Source organism: Capsaspora owczarzaki (assembly GCF_000151315.2).
Source record: "Capsaspora owczarzaki ATCC 30864 unplaced genomic scaffold supercont2.1, whole genome shotgun sequence".
Lineage (NCBI taxonomy): Eukaryota > Filasterea > Ministeriida > Capsasporidae > Capsaspora > Capsaspora owczarzaki.
In genome coordinates, this window is record NW_011887292.1 from 895,439 (window position 1) to 922,973 (window position 27,535).

The 27,535-nt window shown below is 54.0% G+C and overlaps 7 protein-coding genes across 7 annotated transcripts; 4 read left to right on the top strand and 3 right to left on the bottom strand.

Annotated features, from left to right (window-relative positions):
- Positions 1-439: 439 nt before the first annotated feature.
- On the top strand, positions 440-3,764 carry CAOG_00266 (hypothetical protein). The gene is made up of 6 exons (XM_004365080.2): positions 440-1,010; positions 1,110-1,277; positions 1,403-2,515; positions 2,617-2,880; positions 2,973-3,128; positions 3,238-3,764. The coding sequence occupies exons 1-6, from the start codon at positions 514-516 to the stop codon at positions 3,524-3,526; spliced, it is 2,487 nt and encodes an 828-aa protein (XP_004365137.1). The 5' UTR covers positions 440-513; the 3' UTR covers positions 3,527-3,764.
- CAOG_00267 (leucine rich repeat containing protein 16A) lies at positions 3,754-11,246 on the bottom strand. The gene is made up of 12 exons (XM_004365081.2): positions 11,231-11,246; positions 11,058-11,112; positions 10,495-10,589; positions 10,355-10,402; positions 10,203-10,274; positions 9,956-10,116; positions 9,340-9,806; positions 9,130-9,216; positions 8,733-9,025; positions 4,076-8,632; positions 3,942-3,974; positions 3,754-3,850 (listed from the first exon to the last, which is right to left on the bottom strand). The coding sequence occupies exons 1-12, from the start codon at positions 11,231-11,233 to the stop codon at positions 3,794-3,796; spliced, it is 5,928 nt and encodes a 1,975-aa protein (XP_004365138.2). The 5' UTR covers positions 11,234-11,246; the 3' UTR covers positions 3,754-3,793.
- A 614-nt stretch (positions 11,247-11,860) lies between these two features.
- On the top strand, positions 11,861-13,512 carry CAOG_00268 (transmembrane protein; the record flags this gene model as incomplete). Its single annotated transcript, XM_004365082.1, has 2 exons — positions 11,861-11,873; positions 11,936-13,512. The coding sequence occupies 2 exons, from the start codon at positions 11,861-11,863 to the stop codon at positions 13,510-13,512; spliced, it is 1,590 nt and encodes a 529-aa protein (XP_004365139.1).
- A 142-nt stretch (positions 13,513-13,654) lies between these two features.
- On the top strand, positions 13,655-15,596 carry CAOG_00269 (hypothetical protein). The gene is made up of 6 exons (XM_004365083.2): positions 13,655-13,946; positions 14,174-14,506; positions 14,655-14,841; positions 14,933-15,080; positions 15,174-15,352; positions 15,430-15,596. The coding sequence occupies exons 1-6, from the start codon at positions 13,742-13,744 to the stop codon at positions 15,515-15,517; spliced, it is 1,140 nt and encodes a 379-aa protein (XP_004365140.2). The 5' UTR covers positions 13,655-13,741; the 3' UTR covers positions 15,518-15,596.
- Positions 15,597-16,560: 964 nt separating this feature from the next.
- On the bottom strand, positions 16,561-22,790 carry CAOG_00270 (receptor-linked protein tyrosine phosphatase; the record flags this gene model as incomplete). Its single annotated transcript, XM_004365084.2, has 4 exons — positions 16,561-16,661; positions 16,806-21,558; positions 21,692-22,665; positions 22,736-22,790. The coding sequence occupies 4 exons, from the start codon at positions 22,788-22,790 to the stop codon at positions 16,561-16,563; spliced, it is 5,883 nt and encodes a 1,960-aa protein (XP_004365141.2).
- Positions 22,791-24,272: 1,482 nt separating this feature from the next.
- On the top strand, positions 24,273-26,227 carry CAOG_00271 (hypothetical protein). The gene is made up of 7 exons (XM_004365085.2): positions 24,273-24,637; positions 24,769-24,890; positions 25,064-25,303; positions 25,390-25,451; positions 25,559-25,690; positions 25,791-25,910; positions 25,998-26,227. The coding sequence occupies exons 1-7, from the start codon at positions 24,348-24,350 to the stop codon at positions 26,115-26,117; spliced, it is 1,086 nt and encodes a 361-aa protein (XP_004365142.1). The 5' UTR covers positions 24,273-24,347; the 3' UTR covers positions 26,118-26,227.
- On the bottom strand, positions 26,127-27,311 carry CAOG_00272 (hypothetical protein). The gene is made up of 4 exons (XM_004365086.2): positions 27,282-27,311; positions 27,056-27,173; positions 26,451-26,513; positions 26,127-26,347 (listed from the first exon to the last, which is right to left on the bottom strand). The coding sequence occupies exons 1-4, from the start codon at positions 27,285-27,287 to the stop codon at positions 26,271-26,273; spliced, it is 264 nt and encodes an 87-aa protein (XP_004365143.1). The 5' UTR covers positions 27,288-27,311; the 3' UTR covers positions 26,127-26,270.
- Positions 27,312-27,535: the final 224 nt, after the last annotated feature.

The following is a 27,535-nucleotide window of genomic DNA, read 5'->3' on the forward strand; positions in this document are numbered from 1 at the left end:
GAGTGCCGCTGAATCGCTTTGATTGAACAAAACCCGCCCAAAACCAAACTCAATATTCGGCAGTCCAATCACACGCTTGTAAGCAAAAGTTCGGCTTGTCTCATTATTATTGTATTTTATTTTATTTTTTTTTTTATTCCCTTCAGCTTTCTCTTTCCCTCACCCTCACCCTCTCTCTCCCTCTCTGCCTCTGCCTCTCTGCTAGAGTTAGACTCGTTTTCGTTATCTCCCTCTCCCTCTCCTTCTCCTTCTCCTTCTCTCCCTCCACTCGTGCTCCGCTTTCTTTTTGCTTTTCTTTTTTTTTATCGTTTTTCAATCACGCTCCATTCATTTTTTTTTCTCTTCCCTCTATTCTTCACTCGCTATTCCTCGTCTCTTATTCTGCCTCGACTCGAGTTACTCAATTGATAGCCTCCACTATTGCTGCGTTATTTGACAGGAGAGAGAGAGAGCGCGCGAAAGAGAGAGAAGAGCGTCGCAGCGGCCTTGTTGGGATTCACTACATACAAAAAAATGCTGCACGCCATCGACCTCAAGCCACACGGCCTGCCTCCGCTCCAAGCCATGCCCATGCAGCCCATGCAGCAAGCAATGACTGCCAACGGTGCTGCGAATGGTGCCGCACGCAAGCCGCGAGCAACCGCACAAAAGCCGCTGCTCGCAATGGCTCCAATGCCAATGCCAATGCAGCAACAACAACAACCGCAGCAGATGATGCACTTCCAGCCGCAGCAGCTCCTGCTCGACGACGCCATGCTGCTCGGGGACGGAATGGACGTCAACGACATGATGAGCTTTATGAACACGCGGGCGGCCGTGGACAACGACGACGACCACGACGATGGAGACGACTTTGACGACGAGGACGACGCTTTGGCTGCTGCTGCTCCTCATGGCGCCGCGTCGTTCGACTTTGCATCGCTCATGCCCCAGCCACTGATGCCGGCCGCATCCACCGCCCCATTCCAGACCGGCACCGGCCTCCTCCCTTCTGGCCCTGGTGTTGACGAGTACGTGTACATGCTGCCATTTCTTTTTGTTAACCCTTTCTTTCATTCGTTCTGTCGCACTCACCAACCTTGACCAACCCTCCAACCTGCGACACACAGTCTGCTTGCGTCTCTGATGGGCACGTCTTCGGTGATGCAACCGCAGACCCTGCTCAACCCGAATGCTGCGCCAATCTCGCTGGAGCAAAACGCCAATCTGATCAATCTCATCATGTCGCTGGGTGCGGCTGCTCCTCCTTCCGCACAAGCCATCGATGCATCTGCTGGGTAACGAAATTGATGTTGTTGACAGCGGCGGATGTGATTGGCGTTCTAGTCCCTAACTTTTTTTTTCTTTTTCTTTTTGTTCTTTTGTTTCATTGCGTCCCCTTGAACAACTCCAACAACCACAGCGCCAACCTTGCCAAACCTTCATTGTCGGCGGCTGCAGAGATTCGGCGAGCGACGCGCGTCGAACGTGAAAAGCGCCGCCAGAAGAACATTAACAGCGGGTTTGATGTCATCAAGGAACTCGTCCCGGGATGCTCGGATTTGAAGATTTCGCGCGCGACTGTGCTGCAGCGCTGCGCCAACTACCTGACCCACGCACAGCAGGCGCTGGGGCAGTACAAGGTGGTCAACGAGCACCTCAAGAGCGAAAACTCGCGCCTGGTTGCCGAGAACGCACGCTTGTCAGCGCTCATCGAAGGCATGATGAAGAATTCGCTGAGCCAGTTTGGCATTACGTCCCAGTCCTTTGCCGCGGCTGCCGCTGCCGCTGCAGCTGCCGCAGCTGCTGCCGCCGCCGCCAACACGACGACGTCCATCGCTCCGGGCACCTCGACTTTGCGCCCTGCCAACCCATCGAGCCTCTCGCCGGCTTCGGTCGACGGGTCCATCGTCTCGCGAAGCAGTAACCGAAGCTCCAACTCTGTCTCGTCGGCGTCCTCATCGCCCAGCAACGACGCGGCCGTCCACTCGCCGCATGGGTCGTCGCCCTCGCCATCGTCATCCACGGCCTTCTCTGGCGTTTCCCCCAAGCTGCGCACATTGTCGCCCCTTCTGCCTCATCCCACTGCGCCGAGCGTCGATCTGCTCATTCCTCCGGCAGATCTGACCGAGCCTGGCTCCAATGTCTACGTTAAGGACAGCACCCGCATCCTCTTGGTGCTGTGTGTCTTCTTTTTGATTTTCCCGGCGGTTGGCTTCTTTTCCCGTGAAGATCCGCATCTCATTGCGGGCGGCAACGTTCCTTCGTTCTCGAGTGGCCGTGCTCTCTCCAGCGTGGATGCTGGTTTGGACGGCGGCGCAGCCATCCCGACGACGACCGACGACGGCTTCCTGAGCGGCATTTTCAGCTTTGTGCCTCTCTCGGTTGTTTATCACATTCTTTTGTGCTTCCGCTGCCTGGCTGCAATGATTGTCGCTCGTTTGATCTTGTCGTCGCTCGAGCCCATCGCCTACCGCTCCGAGACGATGGTTTCTCAAGCCGCCGTTTTGCGCAAAGCTGGCGAGACTGCTTACAAGTAATGTTTTGATCACCGGGTGGACTGTGTTTTCTTTTTGACTGTTGCCTTCCGTCCTTCTCATTCCTGCTTGATTTACTTTGCTTGTTTCTTGTCTGCAGGGAGGGTCGTTTCGAAGCGGCGCACGAATTCTTTGTGCAAGCGCTCGGAACCCTTGGAAATCGGTACTCGTTCTCCTCCAACTGGCGGTCAGCTTTGAACATCCTGATCGAAACTGGACATCATCAACTCTCGAAGTGGAAAGTGGGTCAAATTGTGGATCGTCTGCACCGATGGGCCACTCGCACCAACACTTCCAGTGCCAACCACGAGCTTGCTCGGATTTATCATGGCATCCACATGCTCGAGTGTTTCCAGCACGGACGGTGAGCGTTCGATTGCAGCTGTCGTGTTGTTCTTGGAAGTCAGTTGTTTGTCACTGACTTGTGTTTTCTGTATTGGTTGCTGCAACGGGTAGTGAAAAGGCTGCCATTTACAGTGCACTGAAGGCCCTGAACCATGCTGAGGCGTACGAGCACATTTACGGCGCCACAACACCCGTCCTGTCCCAGATCTATTGCTCCATGGCATTCATTTACGACCGTATTTTCCCGCAGTTCAACTACATTACCAGGTATGAGCACGTCTTGCTGTTCGTTTTCCTCATTGTTTTTGTGTGTGGGGGGGTGTGTTTAACAATTCTCGCTTCTTTGCTCACTTTTATCTCATTACCGGGTCCGCAGACATTATCGCAATCTTGTCAATCGACGCATTCTGGATTTGGGCGAGGATCACGCTCGCGGTGTTCAAGAAATCCTGCAGCTCCAGCGCTCCGAGGGCCACTGGTGCCAAATCAACCCGATGCCTGGCCTGTTCATCGTCTTCATTCTGCTTTTGGCTTGCACACTCTGCCAGTTCACTGCATTCTTCTTTTCCACCCACACGTACACCGACTCGGCTCTCATGCACAACGCGATGGTGGTGCCCACGTTGATTCTGTTCCCGGTTGCAGTCCTCACAACCATGCCATAGTTGTTTTTTTTCCGTTGTGCCCCCATTTTGAACTGGGCTTTGCTGTTCCTGTTATGACTATCGTGCGTTGGCCGCCCGCCCTCTCGGGGTTGCATGCAAGCGACAACTGCGATGATTTTCCTTGTTTCTCTTTCCTTTGTTTTTCTTGGTCTTTTCTCTTACCGTTAAACCTGTCCGTCGCCTCCACTTCGTAGCATGCGAGCATTGTACAAACAATAATACAAAACATTTCAATCAACTGGATTTGCTTGTACAACAAAGCCTGCTTCACAACATGTCAGATTCCTTTGGTGTTTTGGCGGGCTTGGCTGCCGTTGGAGGTGGCTAAGAAAGGGACAAACCAAAGCAGGATAAACACACAACCAAGTCAGTTTCTGCATCATGGCAACACTTTTCTCGACATAACGTGACTTACTCGACGCGCAGCAGGCTGTGGCTTCACCAGCTCCTGAAAAACGAGAAAAAATCAAGAAACAACAAGATCGCAGAACATGAGCGTCAGGATTTCGAAATAAATCCTGAAAAGAGCATCGAAAGACTGCCGCATACCTCTGCTGGGGCAGGCTCTTCACTCGGCTCTGGCGTTCCCTCGTCGGGTGCGGCAATCCCCGCGGCTTCTTCCTCGGCGCGCCGGGCAGCTTCCTGCTTGCGCTTGCGGATGAGTTCGCTTGCAGCCATCTGGCTTTGAAGCTGAGGGTTGAACACGGACGGTCTCGCGACGGGGGCAGGAGCAGGAGCTGCGGCAGGTTCGGGCGCCGCGGCAGCAGCAGCAGCAGCAGCAGCAACTGGTTGTTCAATGCCACTCTCAAAGTCGGCCGCTTCGTCTTCGGTGAGCTCCACGGCAGCAGCAGTCGGTTTCGGCGCAGGGACTGGAGGCAGCTTTTTCGGGAGGGTCGGAGGCGGTTTGGCGGCCACGGCTGGGGAGGTAGGTGTGGTCGGGGAAGCGGAACCACTTTCGCCGCCGTCCTTGCTGGGGGCTTTGACAGGAAGGAGCGGGACTTTCGGAGCCGGCAAAGGTTTGGCTGCGGGCTGAGGCTTGTCTGCGGGCACGGGCTTGTTCGCAGGAACGGGTTTGTCAGCGGGCTGCGGCTTTTCGGCGGGCTGCGGCTTTTCAGCGGGTGCAGGCCGCGGCATGGGAGTCGGAACAGGCTTCTTTGCGACAGCAACGGCGCTTGCTTCGTCAGAAGAGCCAGAGGTCGGGGTCGAAGCGGTTGCCGACGAAGGAGTGGTCGGCGTAACAGGAGTGCTGTCCGTGCTGATTGGCGTGAGCGAAGGGCGAGCGGCAGGGATTGGCAGCACCGACATGGCACCTGGCGGCGGCTTTCGCAGCGTGCCTGGAGCCGTTCCGCCGACAATGTTGGAAAGGCTTTCGACCAGAGACTCTTTGCGCGCGGCAAAGGAGTGCCCGACGACGGCAGCCGGAGTGCCATCAACCAGCGACTCCTTGCGCGACGGCGGGGCAGATGTCGTTGCGTCGTCGGATACGGAAACTCCACGCGAAATCACCTTGGGCTTGGCAGCCACCGGAGGAGGCGCCTGCGCTGCTGTGGGTGACGGGACTGGAACTGCTGCATCCGAGATCGAGCCGCGGGCGGGTGCGGATTGAGTGGCGATTGCTGCAGCTTTTGTTTCGGATGCGTTTGTGTCGAGCACCGTTGCGGTCGATGGGCGGCGCGGCTGCGGAGTCGGGGCGGCGGCTTTCGGGCTTTCTGTTGGCTGCGCTGGGGCCACTACGTGTTCGGCGGCAAGCGGTGGTTGCGCTGGCTCTGCGGGTGGCGCCGCTACTGGGACTGGCTCTGCCACTGGCCCGGCTGCTGGTTCCGCCGCTTTATCTGCGACTGGCTCGGGAATCGACTTGGGTGCTGCCGTAGGAGGGTTTACCTCAACGTGCGACTGGGGTTGAGTTTCAGGAGACGCGTCGTCGCTGGAAGCGGGATGCGCTGCTGCCGCCGATGGAACGACAGGAGACTCAGCGACTGGCGAGGCGTCAATCGGCTCGGCCGACTTCAATGTCTCGGCAGATTCGGTTGGAGCAGGGGTGTCGGGCTCCTTGGACTCGACATTCTGCTCCACGTTTGGCTCAGACTCGGATGTGGACTCTGGTTCAGGCTCGACCTGCACAGGCTCTGGTTCCGAACGCGGCGGAGGAACATCATCTGAATCATCAGCACTCTGGGCGACCTCGGCGGGCGGAGGTGGCGGCGGAACATCCTCTTCCGGAGGCGGGGGTGGAACTTCTTCGGCAACAGCCGGAGGTGGGGGCACGTCGTCGTCTTCGGGCGCGGGAGGAGGCGGAATAGAATCGTCATCTTCCAGCGGTGCGGGCGGAGGAGGAATGGATTCGTCCGCCGCAGCAGGAGCGACTGTCGACGGAGGAGCAGCGACCGTCGGCGGAGGAGCAGCGACCGTCGGCGGAGGTGCAGCGACAGTCGGCGGAGCAACAACCACTGAAAGTGCTGTAACCGGTGCAGGCGCAGCAGCAGACTCACTCGCACCTGCGGCAGCAGCAGCCGCTGCAGGACCAGGAACTGTCTCAACTTCGGGTTTCTTGGGGGCACCATCGGTGGAACGACGCCAAACATTGGCGTTTGTCGTGGCAATTTCCAGCGCCTCGTGGGAAATGGAGGGTGCAGCTGCAGTGGCGGCAGTTGCAGCAACGGAAGCATGAGACTGAGCCGCTGCTGCCGCTGGGGACAAGGTCTTGGGAGCGGTTGCCGTCGGTGTCGAAAGAGTTGTACCGGAAGCTGGCACTTCGCCTTGATCGACGCTTGTCGAAATGAGCGATGCGCTGGTCGTGGGAACACGGACAGACGTGGGACGCACCGAAGTACGCCTGGACAGCTTGGACGCCGCGGTGTCTGTCGGCAATCCTCGCGACGGCGCCTTCGGGCGGGCGTCGCTATTGCCCGGCGGCTCGAGGAGTGTCGGAACTGCCGATGCGGGTGCAGAGGCCTCCTTAGGCTTGGGTGGAGCAGCATCTGCCGGCTCGGCAATCTTGGGTGCTTCTGTGCTGGGTTTCGTGGTGTCCTTTTCCTTTTCCTTTTCCTTTTCCTTTTCCTTTTCCTTTTCCTTTTCCTTTTCCTTTTCCTTGGTCTTGTCCTTTTTGCCAAACAGCGCTCCAAGGCCTTTCTTTTCCTTGTCGGGCTTGTCTTGTGAGACGACGGCGGGCTGCGATTTGCGAGTCACAGGTGCTTTGCCCTCTTCGTCCTCGTCGTCCTCAACAGGCGTCGCGGAAGCTTTGACAGAAGCTGCGGCTGTCGATGCAGGAGGAGCAGCCACCGCTGGAGGAGCAGCCACAACTGGGGCAGCAGCCACAACTGGAGCAGCCACCGCTGGAGGAGCAGCCACAACTGGAACGGACGCAACGAGATCCATTTTCGCTGCCGACACTGCAACCGCTCGACTTGTGTCATCGTCGTCGTCGTCTTGATTGTCCTTGGAGGGTCGCATTGCCTGCCGCGTGGGCGGTCGCCGGGGAGCTCCAATCTTGGCGCGAGTTTTTGTGAGATGCACGAGCTTGTCGTCAGTGGGAAGAGCCTCCGTGGGCAGTTCAATGCTCGCTTGAGTGGCAAGCGCGGGCGCCGCCGTGCGAACGACAGCGTCCACGTCAACAGATCCCCTGGCGGGGGTCTCCTTCAGCGCCGCCGCCGCAGCAACGGTAGCACTCGAGCCTCGCGAGATGCTCGGAGCGCGCATGGACGCTCGCTGCGAATGGGCAGTACCAAGCGCAGTCTCGCCAGCGCTGACAATCAACTCGAGCGAATCACACACGCGCTCATACAGAAAGTCCGACACAATGTTGGTCAACGAAATGTTGACTGCCTGCATTTTGCGGGCGACTTCGGCTCCGGCCGCCTTGACCAGCACTGCCGTCAGAAAGTCCTCGTCGATCTTGTCAGCATCGACCTGGACGCCGAGATTCAGGTGCACGAGCGCACGGCTGTCAATCAGATTGGGGTAGTCGTTGTGCAGCGCTTGCACCAGTCCCGAAGCAAACAGCTGGAAGTTGTCTTCCGTAATTTCGTGCATGGACTGCACCATGGCCGACAGATGACCGACAAGAGCGTTCACACCCGACTGCTGGGCCTCCTCTTGCAAAAAGTGGATTTGCGTCAGAATGGAGCTGTGCGCTTTGGCTTCGGCAATCAGGGCCTCGACAGCGAGAGGAGCGCCCACAACGTTTTCACCCTGCTGGACGGACACGGGCACAACTTCCAGTGATTTGCCTTCGTGCGTCTCGCTGTACTGCACGGCCAGATGCGCAGCCTTGGTGCACATTGTGTCGATATACTCTTGCTTGGCAGCGTTCGCCACTGGCCCAGAGCCGAAATTGTACAAGGACTGGGCCGTGAGCGTTTTGGGCGCTTGGTTTTTGTATAGCGCCTGCTCGAGCTGCTGCACAACGCTGACGCAATCCGGGTTCTTGATGAGGGTTGAAATATCCACGATCGGCAACGGCATGTGCGTCAAGGTTGAGTTGCGGTTGAGCGCCGCAACCACCATCTTGAGCGACGCAACCGTGGTCGCGTTGTCATCCCAGTGCAGATTGGTCAGCGTTGTGTTGGTCTGCAGCGCTTTGGCAAGGCCCTGTGCACCGAGCTCGCCCATCTGGTTGCCGCCAATGTTCAAGCGAAGCAGCGTGGTGTTGGCACCGAGCGCGTCCAAAATGGGCACAATGTCGCCCTTCAGCTTGCAGTCACAGAGCGAAAGGGATTGGATGGCGCTCTGGCTGCCCACCAACAAGTCCACGACCGAGCGGATGGCGGACGGACGCTCCTTGGTTTTGCGTTCAAAGCTCTTGTCCAGCAGCACATGACGCAGAGTGCTGTTGTAGCAAAGACCGCTCACAAACGAGCTCATGCCATCGTCCCCAAAGTCATTGTCACTCACGTCCAACGTGACGATGGTTTGCACCTTGGCCATCATGCTTCCGACAATGCGGGCGCCAGCGATGCCCAACTCGTTGCCTCGCACATTCAGCGACAGTTCAGAGACGAGCTGGTTGTTGTGCAACGCGTTGGAGAGGTTTTTCAGCGCCGAGTGTGGCAGCTTGGTGTTGGCGAGGTTGATATCGCGGAGCTGAGCAGCGCACTGGAAGAATTGCTCCTGTGAAGAAGTGCGGCGGAATCGTGAGCATCTCACTCGAAACGGGTTCAAAAAAAAAGGCTCGACATGAATCAAAACCACACTTGCACAGCTGGCTTACAAAACTGGCGGGCGGAATATAGCTCTTGGGATCCTTCTTGGACGCAAAACGGTTTCCCGACAAGTTGATGGAGACAAGGGTTTGTGCACAGCCACGGAGAAGAGCGGCAAACAGAGGGTCGACGATAATTCCAGAATCGGACAGGTCGAGCTGTGTCAGGACGTTGGGCACGGCCAAAAAGTCGGCCAGCGCGCTCACGCCCTCGCCAATGTTGTTATTGCTCAGATTCAGTCGCGACAACGAGCTGAGGGTGTTGACGTTCTTTTTGATGCCTTGAAGGAATCCGGCGATGCCTGTTGCGCCACAACGTAACAGATTATTTTTGTTTCGAGTGAGGCAACCAAGCGCAGTAACAACAGGGCAGAGCAAAAACCGCGATCGGGTCGGGTCGCTGTACCTTTGGCAGTTGTGCCAGTGCTGGAAAGGTTCAACTCCAGGATGCCGGCAGTCATGTTGCCGAATGCAGCGCCGAGACTAGATAAGGCTGTTAGTGGGGGATGGCATGAAAAATGAAAAGTGGTTGAGTCGGGGATTTGCTCCAATGGTTTCTGTCTGAGCAACAACCAAAACAAAACACAAAAAAAAACAGAAGGTCAAAAGCACCTACCTTTGTCATCAATGGTGTTTCGGGAAAGATCCACCGTTCGGATCGAGGAGGAAGGATTCTTCATCAACCCGTCCGCCAGCGCGGCGAAAAAGTCCTTGTACGCGCTCGCGTTGGAAACGACAATCTCTGTCAAAAATTGAGACTTGTTCACGACGCCTGCGACGGAGGCAAGACCATCGGCGTTCAGTTTGACGTCACGGACAATCAGGCGCGTAAACCACGAGTTGAAGCTCAGGGCGCGGACGATCGCGACCAGGTCGTTGCCGTCGAGATTGTCAAACTCTTCCAGGTTGAAATCTTTGGTGCCGCTGGCAGCAAAAATGTTGTCAATGTCCCAGCAGACGTCCTCGCGGACGGAAAAGCCGAAAAGGTCGCACAAAAACCGATAGCTGCGCGTGTAGCCATCGCAGGCCGCCTCGGGAAACACTGCCAGCAAGGCGGTTGAAAGCGTGCCGATTGCCTCAAAGCTGTGGGTTGAACGGACAGGTGAGAGAGTTTGTAGAATGGAAGCGAGAAAACGAAGAAGGAAAAAACAAAACAATATCAGCGACTGAAGGAAATTCCGAACAGAAAGGGAAGGAGGGAAGGAGGGAGGGAGGGAAGGAGACAATCATACCGAACAGGTGGCCGAACATCAGCCTTCAGCATGAGACGAATATCGCCCTTGGACATGTTGAACTGCATCGCAGCAAACGTGGCAGCAACAAGCTCGTTGGCCACCTCCTCGGATGATGTGCGGAAGACGGCCAGTTGTTCGCCACGCAGCTTTAGCACAACCTGTTGTGGACGGGAGAGCGAGCACCGTGCAAAAATGAGATGGAAAACAAGATGGAATAGGGGCTGCTGTTTGTGAAGGAACTGACCTCATCGGGCTTGAGCGAATCGAGTTTGAAGATATCCAGAAGATGTGCATGAAACTCGAGCTGGATGAATCCCTGAGATGGAGCGCATGAAAGTTGTGTCAGTTCCAACGATCGCAAACCTCAACGCCCCATTGTACTCAAACAAAGCTGACCTTGGCATTCCGCAAATTGACTACGTAGAAGCGAGTGCTCGAGATGATCTACAAAAAATGCACACAAGCCAAGGTTGGCTGCGCAGATGCAGATGCGGATGGCGGGTTGCACAAATCAGCTTGTTCGCTCGCTTGCTTACCAGGACGCGATCTTCGAGCTTTCCCTTGATGTCGTACTTGACGGACTTTTCAAAGAAGATCTCGGTTGGATTGCCAATGACTTCGCGCACCTTGGCTATTTGGGATGTGGAGCACGCGTGAGTCACCAGGGAGAGGTTGGCATATTAGGAAGGTTGCCCCGCCATTGTCAATCCACAGGTTCTCAGGCTCTCGAAGGACACTCGCTTGCAATACAATGCAACGAACTGCAGCACATTCAAAATCCAACCCGGAATCAAACAAAAAAGATCACAAACGCAACTCAATGGTAAAATGCATTTTGCATTGGAAAAAAGCAATAAAAATAAAAATAAAAAATAAAATAAAAATAATAAAAAATAAAAATAATAATAAAATAATAAAATAATAATAAAAGTCATTTCAGCAAACCGTGCTGCTGGCCAGTTCAAAGGAGCGAGCCAGGCGGCTGCTGCTGCACGAGTCCAACAGAGGCTGGGGATTGTGCGCGCCGAGGGAGGGGAGGGGAAGGGGAAGCGAGCTGAGAGTGGCTTGAGAATGGCGGTTTTTTTGAGCGAGAACGTACCTGTGAGCTCTGGCGACAGCATGCCCGCCGGCGACAGCTGCTGGCTTGGATGGACCTGCGAAAGGGGGCGAGAATGGGAGATGGGAGATGGGAGATGCGAGTTGAGTGTTGGATTGCGACGAACGACCCCCGTTTGTTCAGCTTGTTCAGCTTGGTTGATGCTAAAGTCGTACCATTTGCAAAAAGAAAATAGAAGAATGAGTGTGGAGACAGCGAATAAATACGTACAATACGTACAGGATGGGGACAGAGAGAGATAGAGAAAGTGAATGAGAGTCAGTCAAAGAGGCTCATCCTCGTCCACCATCCTCCCAATCCCCCTGATTTCAGTCAAAAGCAACGCGATCATCCATGTCGCTTGCTTGCTTGCTTGCACTCTAAAAGCAAAGATGCATTGAATTGTCCATTCATCACCACTCACTGCTCGCTTTGGACAGTCCAACTTTCTTTGGTCTGTTTTTGTCGTTCAACAATTCCCTGCTTTAAAGCCGGATAGACCCACCCAGTTCTCTATCTTCAACTGAATATTGTTGCTTTATTTCTCTACATTTTCTGCTCAACTCTCAGCAGCTCAGCAGCCGAGTGTTGTTCTTTGTTTTTGACAACAATGCGCGACATTCAACGCATTGCAAGTCGCTTACTGCGCGCAGCTGGACTGCACCGCCTTACCTCATCATCAATATCATCCCTATCATCATCATCATCATCATCACTAGCATCATCATCATCAGCATCAGCACTAGCATCAGCAGAATCAGACAAACCAACCGCCGCCGCCGCCGGTTCTCCGATTGCTCGCTTGTATGGCCTCGCGACGTGCGCCATCACGCTCCAGCACAACATCTTCCTGCTGTACTATGTCGATGTGTTTGTCTCAGTGTACCGCATCTCGCCGACGGCCTTCTTCTACGGCCAGCTCGTCTTCTGGCTGTGGAACTCGGTCAACGACCCGCTCTTTGCCTGGTTTAGCGACAAGGCCATCCTGACCACCGCCGCAGCAGCCGCAGGCGCAGGGACAAGCGATGCCACGAATAGTAGCACGGGCCATCCGAATGCAAGTCTCAAGAATGGCTCCACCGCGGCCGCGGCCGTGCGAATCTCGCTCGCGACGCTCCAGCGCCGACTGCGCGCACTCACTCTCGCAGGTCCGCTCATGTCGCTGTGCTTCCTGTCGTTCTGGTTTCGATGGACGGAATCCATCCCCATCCACTTTGTCGTTAGCCTGTGCGCGTACGATGGCTTCCTGACGTTCGTGGACTTGCAGCACCAAGCACTCATGGCCGATCTCGTCGTCACCGTGCACGACCGCGTCGAGCTCAGTCGCTACAGCTCCATCGGGAGTCTCATTGGCTGCGTCTCCGTGTTTGTCTCGTACGCCGTCTGGAATGCCACCAATCTCGCCCAGTTTCAGCTCTTTTGCACGCTGCTCTCCGTTCTGTCGGCAATTGCGTTCGTCCTGTCCGGTGCAGGCCTGCTGCGGCTGGTCACGCAACGGTCTGCTGCAAAGACAGCATCGTCGATGCAGCGTGTGACAGTGTCGCATGACTCTGCCGATGCCGGCCACGCAACCAACGGCATCCTTCCCACGCCGGAGCATTCGTCTCACCATTCCGTCCAGCCACAGCCCACGCCAGTGTCGTTTCTCCAATTCTTGCGGCAAATGCTTGGCTATCGCAACTTTCTTTCGTTCACGGTGGTCAGTCTCGTGCAGACATTCCACTGCCACTTCAACTCGAATTTCTTCCCGCTGTTCTTGCACTACCTGCTCCGAGACGTCGTCTCCCCCGCGACAGCCAGCATCCTATTGGGCATTTCGTTTGTCCTGCCGCATCTCAACAACCTCTACTTTAGCAGCCTGTCCGAGCGCATCGGGGTGTACCGCGTCGTTCGCGGATTGCTGGCCGCCAAGCTCGTCATTGCCGGTGCGCTCGTCCTGTTTGGTACGAGTAGTCAGATGCTTTTAACGCTCTTCATTCTGAGCAATCGGATCTTTTCCGAGGGCACGTGCAAGCTGCTTGGCCTCGTGACGAGCGACCTCGTGGATGAGGACTACATTGTCCACCATCGCGACCAGGCCGTCTCTGCCCTGGTATTTGGCACAACCAACCTTGTCTCCAAGGCAGGCCAGAGCCTTGCGCCAGTGCTCGGCACGTGGTTTCTCATCGGGCAAGCTGCCTCGGCCGCTGCCAACTCTGGAGCTGCGCCGATCCAAAGTCATCTTGTCGGCGGTGTGATTGGCGCGGTTGCCGAAGAAGGCTCCATTCTTGCCAGCATTGAGAGCTTTAGTCCCCAACACGCGCAGCAGGTCATGCTTGGCATGCTCGTTGCCGTCCCTGTCGTCTGCGCCTGCATCCAACTGGCTGCCTGGCATTACTTTACCCTGCATGGCGCTCAACTGCAGTATGTCAAGACTGCCATTTCCGCACGCGAGGGATCCGGGCATGCGCAAGCCTAAGTGCATTGACTTTTGCCTGTTCTTGTTCTTTCGTTTGTTGTTGATGATGATGATGTTTCTGTTGTTGTGTGTTTTTGCTCGACGCTTGTCAATACAGCCTGCATTCTACCGATTCCTTTGTGTCTCCTTCCTTATTATTATTATTTTGAATGCTCAGTCTTTTATTGTCTCGATTGTCTGCATCATCTGAGCAGGCGAATATCGCTTGGTCTTTTGCAGTAGAAAGTGGATGAAGACTCGACTCTCGTCCGCGGCGTCCCCGTCCCTTGCACGCACCCGACGCTCGACGCCCACACGCCAGCAGCCCGCAGAAACGCCATCCGCAGTCATTGGGCGCGACTCGCTGGTCCCTTGGCGCAAGATTCTCTACGAGCGCCAACCAGTCCCAGACAACTTCCTCCCGCCGACCTTCCTTGACACTGTCCAGACGAACGGTAAGCCAAGTTCAATGCCCAACTAGGCAGCCGGAACTGAGAGCTGGACGTGGGTCGGTTGTGAAGGGGAATTGCCGCGATTGTTCTCTCGCGTTGGCGCTCAATCTGAGATTTTTGATTGTTTTGTTTTGTTTTGTTTTGTTTTGTTTTGTTTTGTTTTGATCGCTTGCGCTCAATCACAATGGCAAATCAACCAACCGCCCACCCGACGCACAATTTTGCTGTAGTGCATGTTCGTCCGTACCGCTACTGGTCCACCGTACTCAGCTCGCTTGGAGTTTTGCTCCAGATTTGCGGCGTTCTGAATGTTCTTGCCATCTTCCACCTGCTTCAGTCGCTGCGACGCGCCGACGACACTGTCGATGAGAATTCCCGAAATGGAGGGCACGGTGGGCTTCACACGGCAGTGATTGAATCGGGGTGGATTGGAATCACCGATTTCGGCAGTTGGGCGACAGATCGGCAACACACGCCGATGCATGCTGTTGCGATCGCTCTGGCCATGGCAATCGGCGCAGTCTCCTTGCTGCATCGCACCCGACATGGCGTGCTATCTTTAGGTAAATGCACATCTTGCCGATGGTTGGCCAACGTGTCGTCAACTCACGTTTGCTGCCTTTTTTTTTTTTTTTTTTTTTTGGCTTTACCTCACGTTCTGCGGCTCCTTTTTGCGGCTTTGTCAACGACCACTGTTTGCAACTTGATCAGCCTGGGAATCGGCCAAAAGCGCGTCTCTATTCATCGCCTCTTTGGCATTCGTGCTTCCAGTTTTGTTCTCGTTAACCGACACGATCAGCACTGACACGATTCATGCAATGGCTGCGGTCGCGCTGATCTTGACGGTTGCAGTGCATGACTACTCGTTCAATGCCCGAAACGACCGTGACGGTAGCTTGTACGGCTCAAATTCCAGAGTTCTTTCGCTGTTGCTTCCGCTGTTGCTGCTATTCGAGCTGCTTGTCGTTGGCTCATCACTTGCATCGCAGTCTGGTCTGTGCGTCTTCTCTGAACACTGGCATGTTTGCCTGTGTCTGCTTGGCCTCTCGTCTTTCATCGCTATCGCATGTATTTGTGCTGGTTCTGTTTGCGACAGCGATGTTTGCCTTTGCGCCAGCAGCACACGCTCGCATCGAGGTAAGGTTGCTCTGTGTATATTCGAGTGCCGTCAACGCGATGCAGTGGTTACCATGTGCGATCTGTGGCTGGGGGTGGGGATTTGAGGAGCAGAGCACCGTTGGCACTGTCGTGTACACGATTGGCTCCTGTGCGATAACAATACTGCTGCTGATGCAAGCAGCCGGCGACAGGACATCCAAACTTCTGGTCATATCAGAGTTTGCTGCCTTAACAGCGCTCATTTGCCTTGTCTGTCCAGCATGGCTTGTCTTTGTGCAGCGTTACAAAAGGTACTGGCATCTCAGCACAACTTCGATAAACTCTTCGAAACTCACCCTCTCCGGCTGTCTGCATTGCTCCACCGCAGCGAGTTACATGGCCCTTGGGACGAGGCCATCATTGGAGGCATTTTGCACTCGGGTCAAACTGTAGGCAGCCAAAAAGCTGACCAATAGCATGTCATCCAACGAAAAGCGCATTTTGATTTGTTGCAACCAGTCGCAAACGCAAATACACACGCCAGAAGAATGCTCTCATAAGGTCACAATGTCTTTAATCAAACAACAGAGCACGGACAACAAGAAAAATCGACACGCCAGTGTACAGGAGAAGGTTCCATGAGACAAGACAAGAGTGAAGATATCAGAAACAAGCTCGGCCACAACAACAACAACAACAACAACAAGAAAAAAACACACAACCAAACAAAAAGTGGCAAGAGAAGACACAGAAAAACAAAAAACACCAACAACAACAAACATCGAGCGACGGATCCCCTCAAAAATCACAAACAATGAGACACCGAAACGACAAAGAGCTGTTAACCAGAGTTGCTGCGGATATACTCAAGCACAGCAGAGTAGACAAACTCGTAGTGTTCGAGGGCCTGGACCATGTTGGGTCGCTGGGATCGCAGCATCTTGACCGTGTGGAAGACATCCACCACGCCTTCGGAGGCCAACCGATCCATTGCCATATCAATGACAATGTAGGCGCCGGTACGTCCAGCGCCAGTCGAGCAGTGGACCACGACTGGGTTGTTCGGGTTGGCGTTGCTCTGCCAAATCTTCACCTGGGTCATAAAGTCGATAAAGTTGGCGGTGCTGGCGGGAAGGCTCGTGTCGGGCCACGCGAGGTACTGGAACTGGTCAATCTGGCGGGTTTCCTTGGTGGTCTCGTTGGTGATGGAGAAGCGGCGAAGAATGTAGTTGGTACGGTCGAGCTGAGACAGCAGGGTCACTTCAATCGCGCCGGCCTGCAGCACGTCCTGGTCGGGCCAGTAGCGGTGGCACTTGACGCGGCCGCTCTCCTCCTCGCGCGAGATCATGACAATGCCCTCGACGCGCTGCTCCCAAATCATGCGCCAAAAGTCGTTCCCAAATCATGCGCCAAAAGTCGTTCACGGTTGCAGGCAGGGGTCCCTGAGTCGCAATGTAAGCGCGCTTGCGACGGAAACCCTGGAAAGGCGGCCAGGCAAAACAAACAAAAAAAAATGAGCTTATGCACATGCAACAGCAACGCGCAACAAGAAGCTGGCATTGATGTAGTCACTGCCGTTCACGCCGGGAATGGCGTTCAGCTTGACACGAGTGTGATCGTCTGCAACAGAAGCCAAAAAGATCGTCTGCAACAGAAGCCAAAAAAAGCGCCCAAAGTCAGCCAGTTAATAACCCCCCCCCCAAAAAAAAAAAAAACCAAAAAAACCGGTTCCAAAACAAAAACAATCAAAACTCAAATGCATACAGGGAAGCAGGGTGGCGAAGCGGTTCTTGCTCTTGTTGGCAGACAGAGTGGCGGCATCGGTGGTGGGCTTCTTCTTGTCGGGCTGCTGGAAGAGACGGAACTCTTCTTCAAAGCCGGAAGAGTCGGTGGCCTTGTTGTGCTGGGCAAGACGGGCAACGTGCTGGGCAAGATCGCGAGCGGAGACCTCAGAGTCGCCGTTGGCAACAGCGTCGGCAAGCGTTTGGTAGATGAACATGTACTGCTCTTCGGTCTGGACCATGTACATGCGGTTGCGACGAAGGGCGCTGACGCAGCCAAAGATATCCACATTGTTCTCGACCTTGGTGCGCTCCAGGGACATGTCGGTGACAATGAACGTGCCGGTACGGCCGACACCGGCCGAGCAATGAATGACCATGGGGCCGGCGTCGTTGGGCTGGACGGCCTTGGCCTGCTTGACAAACTTGATGAGAGACGAGGTCGAGTGCGGGACGCCGTGGTCGGGCCAGCCAGTGAACTGCAGGTGGTGGACAGTGCGAGTCTCGCCAGTGCGAATGTTCTTGAGCGAAAAGACGCGAGTGATAAACTCGGAGAGCTCCTCCTGGCGAGTCATGCGGACTTCGACATCGCCAAAGACAACCTCGCTGTCGTCGGGCCAGTAGCGGTGGCACTTGACGCGACCCTTCTCCTCTTCGTTCGTGACCATCACAATAACAGCCGAGCGCTGCTCCCAAACCATGCGCCAAAAGTCGTCAAACGTGTCGGGCAGGGGGCCCTGGCACGCAATGTACGCGTGCGACTTGCGGTAGCCGTCAATGTAGTTGGCGTTGACGTAATCCGAGCCCTCGACGCCAGGAATGACAGACAGGCGGACGCGAGAGTGGTCGTAGGGCAGAATGTTGGCGTAGCGGTTCTTGGACTTGTTGGCTGGCATGAGCGCAGCGTTGGTCGCATACTCTTCGTTGACGTTCAGGGCCTCGTACTCTTCGGCAAAACCAAGGTCGCTGTTGGCGTGCAGCTGGGCAACGCAGTCGGCAAGCTCCTCGGCGGGCACAATGCGCGACGGCATGCCAGCCATGTTGTCTTGCTGGTGCTGAACTCCCATCAGCATCATCGAGTTGTTGGCATCCTTGTTCTGGCGCTGCTTCCAGCGCTGCTGCAGCGGCTCCCAAGGCATGGGCTTGCCTTGACGGCGGCGGACGAGCAAGAGAGCAACCAGCGCAATCAGAATGAGCGGAATCAGGACGACGGCGGCAACCCAGCCCTGCGAGCCGGCCGCAGCTTCCAGCGTCGTGGCGGACGTGCCAAAGGGACCCAGGCTAAAGCCAGCAGCAGTGAAGGTGCGAACGCGGAAGCGGTACTTGGATTCAGCAGCGAGGCCAGAGACTGTGGTCACGTTGCGGCCGTTCGTCAGCTCGGCGTAAACGACAGGCACGGGCCACGTCTCATTGTAGCCAGGAAGGAGGCGCTGGCCTTCGACGACGTACGAGACGATGGGGCCATTGATGTCGTCCACAGCGGGCCAGGAAACGCGCGCCTGGGTGTCCGAGATCGGGATAACCGTGGCTTGCAACGGGGTCGGGGGAAGGCCGGGCAAAGTGCGGGCCAGCACCTCGATGGCAGACGAAGTCAACGAGCTTCCAATCACAAAGACATTGAAGGTGTAGTTCCTGTAGGGGAGCAATCCAGAGAACACCTCCTGATAGGATTGCTGCGTGGCCGTGTTGTAGGCGGCGTTGTCGGCAGGCAAAGGGGTTCGGGTCGGAGCGTTGACAAAGGTCCAAGCACCATCCTCTTCTTGCATGTAACACTCGACACGGTATGAACTAAGAACGCTGTTTCGCTCCCAAGGCTGAGGGCCCTTCCAGCTGACAGTAATTGACGTGTTGGATGTAACTTGCGCATCGAGCAGACTTTCGTCCAGGATGGGGGCGCTCGGGGAGGTCGTGAAAGTGCCGGTGCGCGAGTCGCTCGGCGGCGAAGTACCAGCACCGTTCGTAGCTTGAATAGTGACGGCGTACGTGCGGAATGGGAAGAGCGAAGTAATCGTTCGGGTAAACACGTTGGCGGCGCTGTTCGAGCTCTGAGTGGGTGTGACATGCGCGTCGGTAAAACTAGTGTCAACAACCGAAACAGTGTAGCCCGACAGTGTTCCGTATGGGAAGTTTGGCGCAGCATAGGTGATACTCGCGCCATTCGCGTTGGGGGTCATGGTCAACGTTTCAGAGCCAGCAAAAAGAGGAGTCGCTTCAGTGGTTTTGAAAGTCACTGCAGTGCCGAGCGCAGTCGATCCCTTAGAATTGGTGGCAGTGATGATGTACGCATAATCCGTGAATGGCGTCAGACCAGTGTCTACGTAACTCGAGGTTGTGAGACCGGAAATAATTGTAGTGCCACCGCGACTAACCGAGTAAGTCAAAGTGGACGCGTCCTGAGGGTACGGAACATCCGGCCATTCGAGAGTGATCTGGCGGGACGAACGATCGCCCGTAAGGGACGACTGAGTCAAGGCACCCCAGCTAGGTTTAGAACCAGCGGTTGTCACGGTCAGGAACGTGTTGCTCGGAACAAAGTTGTCGGTCGAGCTTTTAACGTGCACAGTCACATTGTACTGCACATAGGGTTCATAGCCAGTGTTCGACGCTGCGGCGACTGTCACGGCGGCCGAATTGATGGACACGGTTTTGGAGAAAAGGGTCGGATCGGGGAACGCTGGGCTTGCGGTGATTTGAGTGGCCACAACTCGATACTTCAAGTTATTGGGATCGTCTTGAGCATAAACAGGAGCCGCCCAATTAAACACGAACGCGCTTGTGGTCTGTCCTGAGGCAGACAAAGTGGGAGCGGTTTGCCAAATGGGGTCCGCGGGGTCTTGACGCAAAGATGAAACAGTAGAGAATGGCGAGGAGAAACCAGAGTTTGCATTCTTGGCCGAAACTGTCCAAGTGTAAATGACGCCTGGGTAGAGCCCAGAGACAGTAGTGCTCGTGGTTTGCAGAATGTCGCTGGAAGTTTGAATGGTTTGATTTCCAGGGTTGGGTTGCCCAGCAGTGTACTGAACCCAATACACAATGGGGTCATTACCGTTCTTGGTCGTAGGTGCAGGCCAAGAAATGTCTGCGGTGGTCGTCGTGACATCAGAGGTCGTAATGGTCGGTGCGTTGAAGTACGGCGCGAGAGCAGGCACACTGACCGAGCCAGTCGAGGGAGTCGAGGACAAAGGACCAGCGTTTGTGATTGTCCACTCCAAATCGTAGACTTGGCTCGCTTGCATAGTGACCGTGGTGGTGTCAGTTGTAAATGTCGGGGCCGAGGTGAAACTGCCAGAACCAGTCGTCTTGTATCGCAGCAAAAATGTCGCGCTGACTGAGGCCGGAGTGCCGCGATAGTACGCGCCAGCCAGGTCAAACGTCACAGCATAGCTGGTCGGTCCGTTCGCAGAAAACGAAGGCTCGATCTGACTGGGGTCAATAGTTGGCGGGGCAGCGGCGGTTCGGATTGAGGAAAGGGTAGCGGTGGTAGAGTACTGGTCATTGCGCACAGTCAAACGGTAATCGTAAACTGTGTAAGGCGCCAACGATGCATCGTTGTCGGTCGTGGACAAGGTCGCAGCGGCGAACGTCCCGACAGACACGAAAGACCCTTGAGGGTTGTTGAGACGGCGTTCAACCAGCCATTGCGAGGCAGAATTGACAGTGGGGCCGTTGATGAGCGTAAGAACGCCATTCCATTCCAGTGAAACAGAGTTGTACGTCTGTCCCGTTGATGTGAATTGGCCTGCCACGATTGTCGGTGCGGCAGCAAGCGTCTGGATGTTGGAGGCGGTCAGAACAGCAGAATCATACGTATTCCCGCTACCGCTTCGGGCGTAAACAGTGAAAGTGTACTGATTGTAGGCGCGAAGGTTGGAGACAGTCACACTGTTCGTGGTGACGACACCTGAGCTTGGAGAAGGAGTAGGATTTCCGCTGATCGTCCAAGAGTAGTCACCAGTCAAGCTGTTCCATGTCGCTGCCGTCCAAGAGAACAGGATGGAATTGGCGGCCGGAGTTGACGACACAGTAGAACTGGAGAAGGTGGCCTGAGACGCGGCAGTTTTGAAGGTCGCAGTGGCAACAGTGGACAAGTTGGCTGTTGGTGTTTGGCTGTTTCTTGCCTGCACACTGTACGTGTAATCAGTGAAGGGCAGCAAGCCAGTATTGTCCGTGGCCGAAGTGAGACTGTCAGCAAAGTTCTTGATCGACAGCACCGAGGGTGAAGTTCGGTCCACCTTATAGAAGAGAGGACCACCGCCATTAGCTGTACCAGTCCATTGGAACGTGAGAGAGTTCGACGAGTTTGCGGTCACGCCGAGCGCAGTAACGGTCGGAGTGTTGGCAAAGGTGGTGAACGTAGTCAAGAGCGCATCCGCCGAAACGTTGTTATTCGTGTTAGTAAAACGCAAATAGAAGGCGTACGTCGAGCTCGGAAGCACGCCAGCGCTCAAGGAGTAGGATGTTGTCGTGGTCGGGTTGACCAGGGTTGCAGCACCCGAGTTAACCGAAAGACTCAGTTGATAGCCACTAGTTCCGCCTGAACCAGGGCAAGGGCTCAGTGCTGAGTTGGTCCACGCAAAACTGAACGCATTGTAGGTGTAATTGAGCGAGGTAACGGTCGGTGAAAGCACTGCCTTGTCAGCGAGGGTGGTGAAGCTTTTAGCGGACGTGGTGAAGGTTTGGCCGTCATTTGTCGTAGCAGTCAGAGTGTACGAGTAAAGGGTGCACGGATCCAAATCCTGATCGTCGGTAAAGAAGAATTGGCCGGTCAGTGGAACTTGATTCCGGCGGGAGTGTCAGTGTAGTTGACCCGCGCTTCAGAACAAAAGTGATTGGCGTGGGTCCGTTCAGAGCAGTCAAACTCCAACCGACAGTGACAGAGTTCTGGGTGATGTACGGTGCGGTGGTCAAGAAAGCGACAGTAGGAGGAGCAGAGGCCGTGGTCACACTGAGTGCACTGACAGGAGAGCTCGTGGAATTGCCGGCAACGGTGGTCGCTCGGATAGAGTACGTGTAGGGGGTGTATGGTGACAAGCCCGAATCAGTAAAAGAAAACGGTTGCGGGAATGAGCCAGTGTAGGATGCAGTACCAGCCGGCAGTGTCGTTAAATCGACTCCGTTACGTGACAGAACTTGAGCCAACGCCAAGTTGGACTCCTGACCGCTGCTGGTAACCGTCCAACTGAGAGGGACTTGAGTGGCAGTGATGGTGCCGGCAGCAAGGGCAGTGCCGATAACAGGGGCGACAGAGTACGTTCTGCCCGTGAAGACTTGATTAACACTAGCGGTACCAAGAATTCCGCTAGAAACAGTGATCCTGACATTGTAGTTCGTGCCAGGTGCGAGCACAAGCGCAGGAGCCGATGTGCCGCTAGAGTAGCCCGTCCAGCCGATGTAGCTGCCGCTGGCCACCTTCTTGTACTCAACGGTGTAGGTGATGGTAGCGGGTGGTCCAGCGGTTGACGCACCGGTATTGGCGACCAAACTCGGCCAGGAGAGAACGTATTCATTCACATTCGATGTGGCGTACATCAAGATGCTGTCAGCATTCAGAGTCACATCGTTTGCGGTCGTTTGGGAGGGTGGGGCCGCAGTTGCTCCAACGAGAGTTCCGCCAGCTCCAGAGTTAGAGTAGACGGAAACAGTGTAGGTGTAGGCAGTGTTTTTGGTCAGGCTACTATCGGCGAATGTCAGGGCAGTGCCAATGTACACAGGCGTGGCAGAACCAGGAGTGCGAGTGACACGATATTCCATAGGTGAAGCAAAGCTGCCATACGCGACCCAATTGAGCGTGATGGAATTGCCAGTGGCTGCCGAGAAAGTAATGTCGAGATCCGCACCACGAACTGCCAGGAGAAACAACAAAAAGATCAGCTCGAATCTTCCAGTACCAACCAAGCAACAAACCGCACTTACCAGAGCCCACCGCAGCCAAAAGCGCCACAGCGAGCAGGAGCAATCTGGGCTTCATTTGAGAAGAGAAGAGAGGAGAGGAGAGGAGACTAGACAAACAAACAAATCAAAATCGTTTCAGGTGAGCGAGGAGTAGAACACAAGAAAGGCTGGAAAATGGTTCGACGTTTTCCAATTTATTTTTTTTTTTATCGAGATTTTTTTTTTCCGAGATTTTTTTTCGCAGCCAACCGCAAGCTCATCTCGCTTTACAACCAACAAGACATGTCGATAGTGACAGCGGCATGAAGGATCCAAAAGGGAAAATCCACCAAAAAGAATCCAAAAATTAAAAAACTTGGCTTCCAAAAAAAAAAAAAAATGTGGTTGTTCGATTGCGAAAATGCAATGCAAGATCAAAGCTCGTAAAACTCTCAACACTACCCTCGTTCACTAAAAACGCAAAAAGGCAGAACACATTTTCGGTCCTTTGTGTTTTTTTGTTCTATTTTAAAAACAGAAAAAGCCGCATTCCGCAAACGCATCCATCGACGACCCATGCGACTCCAGCGCCACTGCCGCGCCCACGCACGAAATGCCGTCCTGTAGATGCACTGGCGCATGCGGCAAGGGGGGGCGGGGAGCGAAGGTCGCAGGAAAGCAAAACGAGAGAAGAAAAAAAAAAACGTATCATAAAAAAAAAACCAAAACCACAATCCAACCTTCCCTGGTTTTTTTTTGTTTTTTTCTGGATGGGTTTTCTCTTTTTTACGTCTTTTGTGGCTTTTTCTGCGCGAGACACGAATCAGCGCGGATGCAGCACAATCACGTCGATGTGTCCTGGCACCGACCAGCACGCCAGCACGCCAGCAACAACGATGCAAGGCGAGAGGGCAAGCCCCAAAACGGTTTTTTTTTCGTTCGATTTGTTTTTTTATTGCCTTGGTTCTTTTTTTTTTTCTGCTTTTTTTGCTTTTCGTTTTTGTGTGACTTTTGTCAGCGGTTTCAGGGCTCTGTGGCCGAAGCGCTGGCAGCAAATGCGCAAACACAGACGTCACGCACGCATGCCTCCCGGTTGCGGCTGGCGAGACCAGAAGCGACCAACAAACCAGAGAACCAAGAAAAAAAAAACCAGGACAGAAAAAAAAAATCCACAACATACTTTGAAAAAAAAAAACAATCAAAGAAAAAAAATAATACAAAACCCCAATGCAAACCCCAATGCAAAAAAAAAAAAAAAAAAAAAAAATCGAACTTACAGGAGAAATAAAAATAAAAAACAGGGAAAAAAAAAAAAAAAGATAAAAGAAAAGAAGAGAAATGGCAAAGTTCCAAATCGGGACGAAAGGCAAACTTTGCGCTGTTTTCGGCTGAGGTGGAGTGTTTTTTGGGAGAGTGCCTGAGGTGAGAGGGGTGGCGCTCGTGAGTAGTTGCTGCTTTGGACGGCTCGGAAGGGCTTGGCTGGTCAAAAACATCGTCACCGAAGAAGAGCTCGATGATGCTGGCTGCCAATCCTCCTCAAATGAAGCGCGCTTTTAGTCGCATCGTCGCTGCATTGACACCACATCCTCACAAAAACAAACAAACAAACAAGCAAAAACAAGACTCATTCTTCATATACAAGCACAAAGACGCAATGTCGTTCGCGCACAACAAGGGTCGAGCTGAAGCGCTCACAAAGCAGCGAGAACGCGAAAAGGAAGACTTTGAGCGGCAAAAGCAGCTGCTCGCCAAGGAGACCGAGCTCAAGGTGGCGGCCATCACCAACAAGTTTGCGGCTCGCGTCGATGCCGTCGAAGACAAGCTCAAGTCCGAGACGGTCGGCTTGGTGACGCTCGACGACTTTACCGCACGGCGAGCACGGCTCGAGCTCGAGCGCGCCAAGCAAGTCGCGGCCGCCAAGCTTGCAGCCGAAGAGATGGAAAAGTGCGAGCCAATGTCATGTCTTTGGCTTTCTGCTTGAGCGATCGAGGATTGCTTGGTCGGGATGTTGTTGGAGAACTGAGGCTTTGGCTTTGAAACGCATGGAATTCACTCTGCCTGTGTTTCCCGAGCAGAAGCCAGAATGCAGTCGCACCTCCGAAAGCAAAGGTCGTAACAGGCGCGCTGTCCTTCAATATGGACGACGAGGAAGAAGAAGGCGACGGCGGCGCTGCTTCCGAAGATGGAGAAGACTCAGGTACGCTTATCTGACCCTCCACATCTGATGAGACGTGTTGGTCTCGTATTGTACTTTGTGTAGACGAGACACATGTAGCATGATGCGCTTGTGCTCCCAGGTCGTTGGCAAGGGAGGCATTGCTGCTTGTATTGCTGACCTCGCAAGCCGTCACTTTACGGCTCTGATTGCAGAAGACTCGTCCTCGGACGAAGGGGATTCAAACCAAGCCACAGACGAAGGAGCGCCTATTAAACGAGCTGCAGAAGAGACCGCCGAAGATGCTGCCAAAGACCGGAGCAAAAAGTTGAAACTCATGAAAAATCCCGAGGTTGACACCTCCTTCCTTCCCGACCGCCAACGAGAGGAGGCCGAGCGTCAGGAGCGCGAGCAGCTGCGTGCAGAGTGGTTTGATCAACAAGAGCGCATCAAAAGTAACAAGCCTTGAACACCGCGTTTTCGAGCGTAGAATGTCGTCAAGTTCGGTTTGGTCTGACCTGAGTGCCGTACTGTTTGGTAGATGAAGAGATTGATATTGTCTACTCGTTCTGGGACGGTTCCGGTCATCGTCGAGTCGCCAAAGTGAGTGTCGTCGTTGGCAACGGGCAACGTGTTCTTGTTGGCTGTGATGCTCACGTTCCTCGCGTTCTCTTGCTCCTCCTGATCTTCCTCCATCCATCCTCACTCAGGTCAAAAAGGGCTATTCCATCGCCAAATTCTTGGACACGGTGCTGGACAATTTGCGAAAAGAGTTTCACGAACTGCGCACCGTCTCGTCCGATGGCCTCATGTACATCAAGGAAGATTTGATCATCCCGCAGGTACTTGTCGAACATGGCAATGGAGTCGTACGCGGAAGCTGCTCTTGCATTCACTTGTCTCTTGCATTCACTTGTCTCTTCAACCCCCTTTCGCTTTCAGCACTCGACTTTTTACGACTTTATCGTGACCAAGGCGCGCGGCAAGTCAGGTCCTTTGTTTGACTTTGATGTGCACGACGATATTCGCATGACGCACGATGCATCCGTGGAAAAGCAAGAGGTATGCATGCAGCTGCAGCTCAAAGTCCATGAGTTCCCATTGATCGAATCTAATTCCCCACCCTCCTCCTCCTCCTCCTCGTCATAGTCCCACGCTGGCAAGGTGCTGCTCCGATCCTGGTATGAACGCAACAAGCACATCTTTCCGGCAAATCGCTGGGAACCGTACGACGCCGAAAAGACCTGGGACAAGTACACAATCAAATAAGAGCCTGGATGGGTGGCAAACTGGGTTGTCTATTTGTTGTTCTTCACAATAGCACAAAAGGCAACAAAACAAAACAACACACAGAGACATGACCAAAAAAAATCTCGACCATGCGCTAGCAACCAAAAGAAATTGAAAACGACTTGTCCGCTTTTACTTGGTGCCGTACTTCTCCTTGAGTGTGGAGACGAGCGCAATGTAGCGGGTCTTGGCATCAGCCTGGGAGGTGCCTGTGGGTGTTGATGAAAGAGCGAGAAAATGGGGGGGGGGAGCAGGGCAGAAACTGAGCAATCGCATCCAAGCAGAATCCTGAACAAAACAACTGTGCCGTACCCTTGAGCTTTTCCCAAGCGTCCCACTTGGCCTTGCCAGTCAGGTCGAACATGCCGGGGCGAGCTGTAGAAAGTCAACAACAATAAACCAAATGTCATGAGCAAAAAAAACAAAACAAAAATTGTTGCGATCTCGGAGCGTTGCGTTTGACAGGACAAAGATCAACCAATTTCTCGAGTGTTTTTTTTTTTTTTTTTTTTTTCGACAGGATCAAGTGTCTGCTGCTCCCCGACCTGCGGGTTGTGACTCGGCCACCCATTGAAACAAGCGAGTGCGTCAAGCCGAGGCGCGGGATGGGCCGCAGAGCTGCCGGCAAGCAACGGCGTCACACAACAACCCCCGAAGTCACGAGCTCGGACACGAGCTCAGTTAAGGATTCCTCTTCCGATCGAAAACGACTCAAACGAGTGACCGCAAATTGCCAAAGCGCCAGACAACTGGGGGAGGGGCGAGCTTGCTTTGCCCATCACACACACTCATCCACATGCATCGAGTAAAAAGGCAGCTCAACCGCACAACTGGATTGGCAGTGGAGGAGCGGAAAAGGGGGGGAAAAAAAGAAGCAACCAAAAAAAAAAAAAAAAAAAAGATGAAAAATGCCGTACCAGTGTTGACGTCGCCGACGGTGCCCTGCTTGAAGAGCGAGTAGAGCTGGAGGAGCTCGTCGTTGCTGGGGGAGGTAGCAAGGTTCTTGACCTCAGCGGCGGCCTTGTCGAAATCGTCCTAATGCGAAAAGGCACATTGAAATGAAACAAAAAAAAATGAATTAAACAAATCAAAAAAAAAAAAAAAAGATCTGACAAATTTTTCAATCTTGCCATTTTGCCTTACAGACATGATTGGAAGTTGTTGGTTTTGGAGGACTGGTTTTTGAGTTTTTTTTTTTTTTGTTTTTTTTGTTCTTGTATCTCAATGATTTGTTTGATGAAATGTGGCGATTTGCCCAGGATGATGATGATGAGGGGTTTGATGACTTGTCTGCAAAATTTCAATGAGAACTTTCATTGTCTCTCTTTCTCGCTTTCTCTCTCTTTCTCTTTCTCTCTCTCTCTTTCTCCCTTTCTCTCGATTGCCAGATCACTTGG

Bases quoted from the DNA above. Each gene is read 5' to 3' on its own strand.
- CAOG_00269 (XM_004365083.2), top strand. From the start codon at position 13,742: ATGAAGACTCGACTCTCGTCCGCGGCGTCCCCGTCCCTTGCACGCACC. The intron at 13,947-14,173 runs GTAAGCCAAGTT...ATTTTGCTGTAG, and splicing joins TGACACTGTCCAGACGAACG to TGCATGTTCGTCCGTACCGC. The intron at 14,842-14,932 runs GTACGGCTCAAA...CTTGCATCGCAG, and splicing joins AACGACCGTGACGGTAGCTT to TCTGGTCTGTGCGTCTTCTC.
- CAOG_00271 (XM_004365085.2), top strand. From the start codon at position 24,348: ATGTCGTTCGCGCACAACAAGGGTCGAGCTGAAGCGCTCACAAAGCAG. The intron at 24,638-24,768 runs GTGCGAGCCAAT...TTTCCCGAGCAG, and splicing joins GCAGCCGAAGAGATGGAAAA to AAGCCAGAATGCAGTCGCAC. The intron at 24,891-25,063 runs GTACGCTTATCT...CTCTGATTGCAG, and splicing joins CGAAGATGGAGAAGACTCAG to AAGACTCGTCCTCGGACGAA.
- CAOG_00272 (XM_004365086.2), bottom strand. The intron at 26,514-27,055 runs GTACGGCATTTT...GACTTTCTACAG, and splicing joins CGTCGGCGACGTCAACACTG to CTCGCCCCGGCATGTTCGAC. The intron at 26,348-26,450 runs GTACGGCACAGT...CAACACCCACAG, and splicing joins CGCTTGGGAAAAGCTCAAGG to GCACCTCCCAGGCTGATGCC.
- CAOG_00266 (XM_004365080.2), top strand. From the start codon at position 514: ATGCTGCACGCCATCGACCTCAAGCCACACGGCCTGCCTCCGCTCCAA. The intron at 2,516-2,616 runs GTAATGTTTTGA...TCTTGTCTGCAG, and splicing joins GCTGGCGAGACTGCTTACAA to GGAGGGTCGTTTCGAAGCGG. The intron at 3,129-3,237 runs GTATGAGCACGT...CCGGGTCCGCAG, and splicing joins CAGTTCAACTACATTACCAG to ACATTATCGCAATCTTGTCA.
- CAOG_00267 (XM_004365081.2), bottom strand. The intron at 10,403-10,494 runs GTAAGCAAGCGA...CATTTTTTGTAG, and splicing joins AGCTCGAAGATCGCGTCCTG to ATCATCTCGAGCACTCGCTT. The intron at 10,117-10,202 runs GTCAGTTCCTTC...CGTCCACAACAG, and splicing joins ATTCGCTCAAGCCCGATGAG to GTTGTGCTAAAGCTGCGTGG.